Raw genomic sequence first — 10,938 nt, 5'->3', positions numbered from 1 at the left:
GGGACCCGTCGACCCCCACCACGGGGCGCAGAGGGGCGGAGAAGGCACGGAGCACCGTCCGACAGCCGAACAGGCAGGACGCCGCGACAGCGCGACCGACGACAACCGTGCGACGACCGACGGTCCAAAACCACAACGAATTGCGACAGGAGGGGAGGGTTTCTCCCATGACGAGAGTAAACCGTAAAAAAACCCGTAAAACCCGTAAAACAAACGCTAAAAAAGAATAATAGCGGGTGAGCAGCGGCAGCCAGACGCGCCAGCGTTCACTCAACCCGGAAGTGAATGTGCGTGGCCAGAAGGTCACGTGACTTACGCTGAGTGATGAAGGCTAGCTAGTTCTTTTTTGACATAATTAAATGGTTTTCAGACTTTTTACCAGTCCAAAAAATAAATAAATAAACTACATGACTTGTGATTGGACGGTCGAGGGCGCGGTGGCGAAATTTCCGCCTTCCAACGCAAAGACTTTCCGCTCACAATGGCACGAGATAGGGCTAAAAATAGATTCGCTTTCAGGCTCACATATACACGATGGCGCTGCCGAATGACCCCTGAGTGAACGAGGTTGTCTGATTTCGCAGATCCCATCAACGATGTCATTGACTGATTGGGAAAATGATGACATTAAAGTCAATCAACGTTTGGAAAAACGAGAGGGGGGGGGGGGAAGCAAGCTATATGGCTCAGCAGAAATGACATCATCAAGCGAGGTGCTGTTATGATGGGTAGGCGGAAGGAAAAGTCCTTTCTTCTATTTTCCAATGTTTTATAGATCAAAAAATTAAAATAAATGCTCTGTTGCTCAGAAATGTTGGTGTCTACAATGTCCTCCAATTCAGTACGGTAATGAAAAAAAAAAAAGACCATTGAATTTTCCTCATGGAAATTCATGAGGCTCCACGTTGTACCTGGGCGCTGATGAGATCCAGACTTTGAACCAGTCGATCCCAACGTTGAGTCAAAGTATCCAGCCTGGCCTCCAGTTTGCTGGCCACCTCCTTGTTCTTGACACTGCAGAGCAGGTCCTGACTCATGGCGCACAGCTTGTCCATGGTGGGGCGCTTCACATCCAGCTCTGCCTTGACAATCTGGTGGAGCACAAACAAAATAAATGAATACACACGCTGACTGCGATGCATCAGTAAGGTCGATCATTAATCAGAGCTTTTCCATTCTTGTCCACAAATCGTCGAGATGCCTCACACACTCGTTCAATTCATGGCAGTGGTGCTCAACAACTTTTTAAACCAAGTACAACCGAAAAAAAATTTGTTAGCTTTCCGAGTAAAACCATAATGACAAACTTCTGTAATATTATCGTAAGCCACCGTAACATTAAGCAGAGTTTGAACATAAACGTTCAAATGGACGAAAATATCCAATGCATTTTAAAAAATGATTCAGAGTAAAAGTTGACGACAGAAAATACTGACATCAAAATAAAAATGTGTCATACTGAAAAGTTAAATACAACTGAACTGTCCTGAAATGGACTGTACTGGATTTTAAAAACATTATGCACAGGTTCAACACACACACACACACACACACACACACACACACACACACACACACACACACACACACACATACCACTAGGGGGAGCATGTACACACTTTGGGAATCACTGGCCTATGCTGACAGAGAGAGACACTATTCTTCTCTTTCTAAGTCACTTTGGCTGATGAAGAATGTTGAAGGTTGTCTTTTTGATAGAACACAATTAATAAGGTTAAACTCAAGGTTTAGGATTCTGCTTGACTCACGGCAAGATGGCGCAGGCAAGCCATTGTGGCGGAGTGGTCCTTTTCATTGGGGGTCTTGATCGAACGAACCAATTCCTCCTTCTGAGTCAGCCACGAGTCAACTAAAGACTAACGGAAAGAAAAAATAAAATAAACAAGGGAAACAAAAGAAGGCAGCAGTTTTATTCTCACTGTAATATTAGGCGAGAAAGAAATACGATATCCTGGGGACAATATTACACACGGACGAGGACCCCGTTCACGAACGGGTGACACGCAATTGAAGAAAACCGAGCGACGTGCACGCAGGACGTACTTGCTCATTTGTGAAGTGTTGCCATTTCAAAAGAATCTCTTGTAGCAGAATCCAGCGTTCTTCTGTCCATCTACAGATGGCTGCCCAGCGGTCACCGAGCACCTAAATGCACGCACGCACGCGCACACACACACGCACGCACGCACGCACGCACGCACGCACGCACGCACGCACGCACACACACACACACACACACACACACACACACACACACACACATTTCCTCTTAAAAAGGTCATCGGAGAGGCTAAAACATTCTACTTTGCCATCAGGGTGCCCCAAAAGGCTCATCATGTAGTTTCACTTTGTCACGTGCCAATTAAATTCTTCCAGCTGCCTAATGTGGAGGGTGAACACTTTCCTGAAGGGACAAAAAGGAGCATGATTTTGTGCTGGGTACCAGCTTAAAACAGTTTTTGTTTTTTTTGTTTTTTCTGAGGGCTGCATACAGAAAAATGAAAAGATGCAGGAACCACTTGAACGATCTTTACCTTGAATTTATTTAACACGCTAAAACCAATCCATTGGCGTAACAAAGATATGGAATGAAAAAAAAAAAAAAATATATATATATATATATATGTGTACACACACACAAACAGACACACACCGGTACATAAAATTATTCATTAAAACTTTTTTTGGGGGGCTAGGGGATATCCTTCTAGATTCACGCCTGTACTGAGCAGCGGCAGAATCACACCTCCACATTGTGAACCAAAACAAGGGCAATCGGGAATCAGATAACAGACACGGAGGATGAAATGGACCAAACAATTGCAATTCATGCTCGTTTCATCTGTAATGAGGGTTTGGGAATCAGAAACCCAGTAAGTTCTTGTCAATGGTTCTCATTAATTGTTTGTTTGCTTTGCGTAACAAGCGTCCACTTATAGATTCCTTCTTCTCGGCCGCGATTGCGCTCACGTCCTGGCAAGGACGAAAGAGCGGAGAGGAAACAAAATTCAAAGTGTTGAGAACGGTCGGTCACGCTCCCCTCGACTCGTTCGATTTTATGCATGAATTCGTTTTGGATCAAGCAGAATGCAACCGGAGCACTGTAAATATTCTCAAACGTGTCACACAAAAGGAAAGTTTTCCAGTGCAAAAATTCTCTACTTGCTTGAATAATGGAGAGCTGATATCCTGGCAGGAAGGATGAGCGGTAGAAGCTCTCCTTGGACCGTTCCCAGTGGCCATGTTTGCAGTTGTTTTATCGGTTGGGCTTAAAAACCTGATTCATGAATATTTCAACAAATATTTCAACCGATACCGTGAAGTGTGGAACTGGACAATTTGCTCAGGCGCGTTGATATTTTGTAAGGTATGTGGGAAAAAAAAAATTGCATTAAGCTTGCTGGTCTCTTGACATATTTTGAGAAATAAGGGTCCCTACTTTGCCTACTTTTTGTTTTCTAGGGATACGTTAGAGATTACGATTTGCTCGCTGATGATGTTGTCTCATCAATTCAAAGCGGAAGACAATAAACAGCAAAAAAAAAACCCCAAAACATTTGTGTTATTTCATTTCCCCATTCAATGGGAGTCACTCAGAAATTAGATCGATAAGCGCTATCAATAAATGGAAGCAGAATCGCTAAATTTGCAATTCCCCTGACTAGCTTTGACTGAATTATCCATATCCAGCAGAGCACTGGGAATAGAAATTTTGTTGCTATTCAAGTCATGTATGATTCGTGGAAGTTGAGAGGTGAGAGGACGCAGGTGTTCTTTGTGTTTGCCTTGTCTCCGAGTGTCGAAAGTAAGAAGTACACGTACAAGTCCGGGGAGGAGGGCCGCAAATGGCACCCGGACCGTAGTTTGGAGATCTCCACCCTGTAATATACACAACTAGTCTTTTTGCAACATGCTATGTAATATGCCGGGCCAGCACAAGTACCGAATGTGTTTTTATGTCGACAGTGTGTTACAAAAAGTAATGATTGGTTTCATGAGTGCTTGAACAGTTATCAGTAATCGTTTGTGACTTGTTGCTTTGGCATTTTGTTGAAGAGCAGCAATATATTCATCAAACAGAATGCTTCAGAACATCATGTTATATATTTTTCAAAGCGATACTGTCATTTATACGGTATTCTAAAATTCTCATGTCACAAACTCGGAAGACATTTTGGAAGCAACTTGACCAACACCGCCTTTGAATAGGTTTCAACATCGTGCAGTATGTGCATGTTGACAATGTTTAGCATCTGAACAATATGAGTAGTGCGACTCGTCTGGTCTGGACACTCCTTTTTCTAACTCGATTTTGGTTGAGATCCTCTCAAACGTGTCCTCTGTTAAATAATCGAGATTTCAGCCTCCGGCTGTATTCTCATGAATACATTTTTCAGTTGAAAAGCTGGATTGTGCAAATGGCCCCTAAATCAAGATGTTAAAAAAAAAAAAAAAAATCGCAAGGCCATAAATGAGACAACCGAGATTTAAGAGTCGAATCATCTTGGCCAAAAAATGCAGCAGGGGGGGAACCTGAAGAAGTCGACTTGTATTTGCATGTTTCCGTTCCTAGTCTCCTAATCTCTTGAGCTGGTTTATGCTCCATTCTGCAATAAACTGCTCTGCAGGCGGTAACGCAACAAAAGCTGCACTTGAAACAAAGAACCAGCACTTAATATATGCCGGTGTGATTATACGCAGCATCTCTGACACGTGCTCCGCTTCTCAATTGTTTTTTTTGTGAGTGAATTATGAACCACTCCGGCATCACTATTGTGTCAGGAAATCCAAATAGTTCCTAAATTAGGTTTGAGAATATTTTTTTCTTAATTTCTGGACAATTATTGAGTCAGTAGTGAAGACGTGCTGCTCCAACTTGCCTGAAGTTTGCTCTCCAAGGCAGCAGTGGCACTGTCCCCGCTGGTCTCGTCCACCACCACCACCATGTGGGTCAGCGAGTTGACCCGTACCTGCTCCTGCTCAAGGTCCTCCTGCAAAAGCTGCAGACAATATGCCAATTGATTGAGCTTTTTTTACAGGCACTTTCATGACAGTGTGAGGCCGAATTTCCCAAACTTTATTGAACCAAGGTACCACCAAGTCGTGGGACTATCCCGGCCCACCAACAGCCCAAATTCACGTATAACTGATGGCCAATGAAATGCATTGGGGAAAACTGATACCAATTCAAACGTAAAAATCCTCCCCAAAAAGCGAATAAACATTCAAATCACGGAAAATGTGGGGGTGAAACCCGACAACCTCCTCATTCTCCATAACCAACATTATTTCAAAATATTGAAAAAAAAAATTCGAAAACATTCTAAAATTCTCATGTCACAAACTCGGAAGACATTTTGGAAGCAACTTGACCAACACCGCCTTTGAATAGGTTTCAACATCGTGCAGTATGTGCATGTTGACAATGTTTAGCATCTGAACAATATGAGTAGTGCGACTCGTCTGGTCTGGACACTCCTTTTTCTAACTCGATTTTGGTTGAGATCCTCTCAAACGTGTCCTCTGTTAAATAATCGAGATTTCAGCCTCCGGCTGTATTCTCATGAATACATTTTTCAGTTGAAAAGCTGGATTGTGCAAACGATCGATCGGCTTTTACATAAAGTACAAAATATGCTGATCTCATCCAATTGATCAGATTTGTGTAAAGTCTACGCTTCAGCGTCCACGAAAAAAAAAAAAAAAATCGCAAGGCCATAAATGAGACAACCGAGATTTAAGAGTCGAATCATCTTGGCCAAAAAATGCAGCAGGGGGGGAACCTGAAGAAGTCGACTTGTATTTGCATGTTTCCGTTCCTAGTCTCCTAATCTCTTGAGCTGGTTTATGCTCCATTCTGCAATAAACTGCTCTGCAGGCGGTAACGCAACAAAAGCTGCACTTGAAACAAAGAACCAGCACTTAATATATGCCGGTGTGATTATACGCAGCATCTCTGACACGTGCTCCGCTTCTCAATTGTTTTTTTTGTGAGTGAATTATGAACCACTCCGGCATCACTATTGTGTCAGGAAATCCAAATAGTTCCTAAATTAGGTTTGAGAATATTTTTTTCTTAATTTCTGGACAATTATTGAGTCAGTAGTGAAGACGTGCTGCTCCAACTTGCCTGAAGTTTGCTCTCCAAGGCAGCAGTGGCACTGTCCCCGCTGGTCTCGTCCACCACCACCACCATGTGGGTCAGCGAGTTGACCCGTACCTGCTCCTGCTCAAGGTCCTCCTGCAAAAGCTGCAGACAATATGCCAATTGATTGAGCTTTTTTTACAGGCACTTTCATGACAGTGTGAGGCCGAATTTCCCAAACTTTATTGAACCAAGGTACCACCAAGTCGTGGGACTATCCCGGCCCACCAACAGCCCAAATTCACGTATAACTGATGGCCAATGAAATGCATTGGGGAAAACTGATACCAATTCAAACGTAAAAATCCTCCCCAAAAAGCGAATAAACATTCAAATCACGGAAAATGTGGGGGCGAAACCCGACAACCTCCTCATTCTCCATTATTTCAAACGATTGAAAAAAATTTTTTCGAAAAAACAAATTCCAACTGCATATGCTGAGAAACGTATTTGTTGGCGGCGTTTGCTGTTATGTTGCATTTTGCAGATCTGATCAATGACATCACCGATCGATCGGCTTTTACATAAAGTACAAAATATGCCGATCTCATCCAGTTGATCAGATTTGTGTAAAGTTTACGCTTCAGCGTCCACGGCGATAACTTTGCAAAATTCGACCAAACAAGTGCGGCAAGGCCGCAAACAAATATGTGCCTTAATCACTTCAACTTTTCATATTTCATGAGACATTGACACATAAGAACATGGATTGACTGCAGTTCGTAAAGAACTGAACTGATCTAGAGCAAAACAAAATCAACATGTATGAAGAAATCATGACTTAAGGTCGCCACCTTGTGCTCTTCCACTTGGCGCTTGACGTTCTCCAAGTCAGGACCAAGCGGCTGAGCCTCCATCTTGTTCACCCGCGCCTCCGTTGCGTCCAACCAGTCTGTGAGCTGCTGCAGCTGCTTGTGCTGTAGGTCCATGAGGACCTGGTGGAGTCTGGTGAGTGGGGCAATTTCATACCATTGATCAGAGGTGCCAAATGCACTCACCACATCTCAACTTACAACGTGAGCAGAAGTACAGATAATTGTGTAGGAAAAGACAACTCCGGTAAACCATAAGTTTCAGGTGCACGGTCCTGCTAGTTTCGCTTGAATTTTTTTGTAACTCAATCTTGTTCTGCCTCCTGTTTATTTTGGGATATAACTACAAAATTGGCCACGAGATGGTGGTTCGCTGTCATGTTAAACATGGCAAATTTGAAAAAAAAAGGGAAATCAGTCAGTAGGCCTATTTCAGGCTCAGCCGAGCTTTTGCTGAACTTGGATTGCATGTCAAATCCTGTTCAATCCTGCTTTTTACACCGACAGAATCCAACAACTGTCGGTTCGTTTTATAATGCACATATTTGGGAATGATTATTGCTGTATGTTGTGATTCGATATGTTTGATAGTTTGGGGGAGAAAAAATCGAAAAATGTGCTTTTATAATTTTAAAAGTGTATTTAAAGAATAAAAAATAGAGCCATAACGCTATGAGAAACATGCGTAGGGAGTATCTAAATAGAGGGACTTTTAATTGTATTTATATATTTGTACTTTCCTCTTATAACTTACAATGCAAAACAAAGAAATCCCACAGAAACTTCTTGAAAACAGCCCAGCTGATATCACATTTTACAAAAAAAATGAAGCCAATTTCAGCTTTTTAGGCTACGACAAACGAAACACCGGGCCACACCACCACTGGGTTACTGTTGTAGGTTTTCGGAAAATGTGGGTTTTGAGCATGTGAGCACCTGCTTTGCCTCTCCATGCTGGCCACCCGGAGGTGCTCCCATCGAGAGTTCAGCAGGGTCATCTGTTCCCTGACTTCGGTGTCCTCCTCCTCACTCAGGTTACCCTCAGCCAGTAAAGCTGCGCCGGCTCGGAGGACACGCCCCACGCTGCCCTGGTGCGCGGTGAGCTCCACCATGTAGCCCTGCGAGCAGGAGAGGCAAAAAAATAAATAAATAAAAATACACTTCACCATTGCGGAAAAGTTCCTCTCGTTACAGCTAATTAACTGATAGCGGCGCCCCGGCAACTCCACGCTAAATGACCTGACTCCATTTGTTTGAAGTGCCCTCATAATAGATGGAAGCGCCCCTGTCTCCTTTTCGAGCACTTGACTCGTACAGTACTGTATATGATCTTCAGCGAGCTGAACGGTCAGGGGGCGTTGAATCTGGAGAGCTCGATGTTTCAAAGTGTTGATGAACAAAAATGTATTTGAACAGCTAAACATTGCCCGTGCATGTCTGACAGCTGACAAGGGTTCGTGTCTGCTCAAGGACGGGAATCATATTTGCTAACTTTCATTCATTCATTCATTCATCGTCACGAGGGTCGCAGGGGGGTGCTGGAGCCTATGCCAGCCGTCTTCGGGCAGTAGGCGGGGGACACCCTGAACCGGTTGTCAACCAATCGCAGGGCACACAGAGACGAACAACCATCCACGCTCACACTCATACCTAAGGACAATTTGGAGTTTTTGGAACGCGGGAGGAAACCGGAGTACCCGCAGAAAACCCACGCACGAACTTGCCCGATTGAAATGAATGGAAATGTCATCCCAGCCGCCCAAAGCACCAACATTTTTTTTTTTTTTTAAATACCACTGTATAATAAAATCTAAAAACAAATATAATACAACACTATAAAAGAAAATACAGTGGCACCTTGACTTCCAAGTACGATTCTTTTTGGTTGTAACTTGAAACACGGGTCATGACAATCATCTTACCCAGTTGAAATGAATGGCAATGCCATGAGTCAGTTTCATAAAAAATTTACCCAAAATGTTCTGTTTTTAATAACCACAAAAATATCACGTCTCAAACTTGTGGCCCGGGGCCATTTGCGGTCTGCAGGATGATATTTACTTGACTTTAAAGTTTAATACAGTATTTGTGCAGCCCCCGCGGTTTGTTCCGTGTAGTAGTTGCCCTGGGGTGTGTTTTTTTTTTTTCTTTTTTCTGAATCACTTATGGGCTACCGGAGCTCAGGCTCATGACGGTTTTCAGCAAAATGTCATTCTGAAGTGAGAAGAAAAAATATCCTGTCACCTAGTCCCAATCGTGTCTTTTTCCAAACCTGCCGGTGGCTGGCAAAAGCAGACAATTTCAAGAAAAGCAGTTAACAATTTTTTTTTTTTCGGTTAAGCATCGGGGTAACCCGACAAGTCTTGAATGCACAGAGAAAGTTACGGTGCTCAAGAAACCAGACGTCTTTAGGCAACTAGACATTCATGAATATGCAACATACCAGATGGATGAGCGTGAGGACAGGCTCACCAATCTTGTTCATGTTCTGAATAAATGTTCATTTTCTGAACTGTTTGTGGTATTAAGATTGACCGGATTGGATCAGTTGCGCTTTTTTGGAATGCCTTTTTTGGTGGAGTACTTGAGGCGGGCCAGACACACCTCTGCTCTACAGTATTGCGCTAAATTAAAACATACGGTAACCACAGAAATAGTTAAATGTCCATCCTGATTTCATGCTTTAATTCACCATCTATCTCCTTGTCATGGGTGTGCCTTGGCCAACAAAGAACAGTACAAAAGCTATGCATGTTTAGACACAAAAAAGATGGACACGACTGGAGGAAACTGGAGTACCCGGAGAAAACCCACGCACGAACTTGCCCAATTGAAATGAATGGAAATATCATCCCAGCCGCCCAATGCACCAACATTTTCTTTTTATTATTCGTCTTTTTTTTTTGAAGAGGATAAAGAATCTATGCCCTAGAGTATTGCTGAATTGTCTATCCGCATCTGCTGCTGTACTGTTCCTGTTGCTTAATGGGTGAAAGCAAGCACAATGCTTCAGTTTTCATACACAAACTCGGTTTTAGTCAGACTTTGGAAGGAAAGAACTTTAGGACGCATTTAGTGCGAAAAAAAAAGGTTCTGACAGTAAAACTGGTTGGAAAAAAAAAAAAAAAAAAAAAAAAAAAGGAGCAGCCAGCCTTGTCACGTCCAACAAAACTGTTCCGGAGGTAAAATATGGTCAGGAAGTGACTTATCTTGTTATTCTGGATTGGATGGCAGCGATGTTACAAAATGGTTTATTGAGCCCAAACGATGACGCAATCAGGCAGCAGAGTGGATGCTCTGGAGTGTATTGAGGACTATGGCTGATGAAAGCTAGAGGATGCAACTTGCATGTTTAACCAGCGTCAATAAAAAAACAACACCTTTTTCTTTTTTTTTTTCAGTTTCCAGCTACAGACCGACATCCATATCCTCACCTCATGAGTGTGGAACTGCTCCTTGACCTCCTCCACATTGTTTGAGATGGGGGGCTGGGACTGGAGTCCGTCTTCAGCCGAGAGCAGCCAGGTCAGAACCTTGACAATTTTTTTTTTTTTCGGTTAAGCATCGGGGTGACCCGACAAGTCTTGAATGCACAGAGAAAGTTGCGGTGCTCAAGAAACCAGACGTCTTTAGGCAACTAAACATTCATGAATATGCAACGTACCAGATGGATGAGTGTGAGGACAGGCTCACGAATCTTGTTCATGTTCTGAATAACTGTTCATTCTCTGAACTGTTTGTGGAATTAAGATTGACCTGATTGGATCAGGTGCGCTTTTTTTGGAACACCTTTTTTGGTGGAATACTTGAGGCGGGCCAGACACACCTCTGCTCTACAGTATTGCGCTAAATTAAAACATACGGTAACCACAGAAATAGTTAAATGTCCATCCTGATTTCATGCTTTAATTCACCATCTATCTCCTTGTCATGGGTGTGCCTTGGCCAACAAAGAACAGT

The 10,938-nt window shown here is 43.0% G+C and overlaps 2 protein-coding genes across 2 annotated transcripts in view; both read right to left on the bottom strand.

The window, feature by feature from the left end:
- LOC109507773 (dystrophin-like) overlaps positions 1-5,017 on the bottom strand; it is a 38,309-nt gene extending 33,292 nt beyond the window's left edge. Inside the window, exons 1-4 of the mRNA XM_019857421.1 lie at positions 4,902-5,017; positions 2,065-2,166; positions 1,770-1,877; positions 912-1,091 (exon numbers count right to left, since the gene is read on the bottom strand). Of these exons, the coding sequence (XP_019712980.1) occupies positions 912-1,091; positions 1,770-1,877; positions 2,065-2,166; positions 4,902-4,967 (456 nt within the window). The 5' untranslated portion in view covers positions 4,968-5,017. The remainder of the gene's footprint in view (positions 1-911; positions 1,092-1,769; positions 1,878-2,064; positions 2,167-4,901) is intronic.
- Positions 5,018-6,097: 1,080 nt separating this feature from the next.
- Positions 6,098-10,938, bottom strand: part of LOC109507792 (dystrophin-like) — a 51,292-nt gene continuing 46,451 nt past the window's right edge. The window contains exons 13-15 of the mRNA XM_019857449.1: positions 7,915-8,096; positions 6,961-7,111; positions 6,098-6,271 (exon numbers count right to left, since the gene is read on the bottom strand). Coding sequence (XP_019713008.1) covers positions 6,113-6,271; positions 6,961-7,111; positions 7,915-8,096 — 492 coding nt within the window. The 3' untranslated portion in view covers positions 6,098-6,112. The remainder of the gene's footprint in view (positions 6,272-6,960; positions 7,112-7,914; positions 8,097-10,938) is intronic.

This window comes from Hippocampus comes, unplaced genomic scaffold (assembly GCF_001891065.2).
Source record: "Hippocampus comes isolate QL1 unplaced genomic scaffold, H_comes_QL1_v1.1 scaffold256, whole genome shotgun sequence".
NCBI classification, from domain to species: Eukaryota; Metazoa; Chordata; class Actinopteri; order Syngnathiformes; family Syngnathidae; genus Hippocampus; species Hippocampus comes.
The sequence above is the reverse complement of the archived record's forward strand: the minus strand, read 5'-3'. Positions and strand labels throughout refer to the sequence as shown.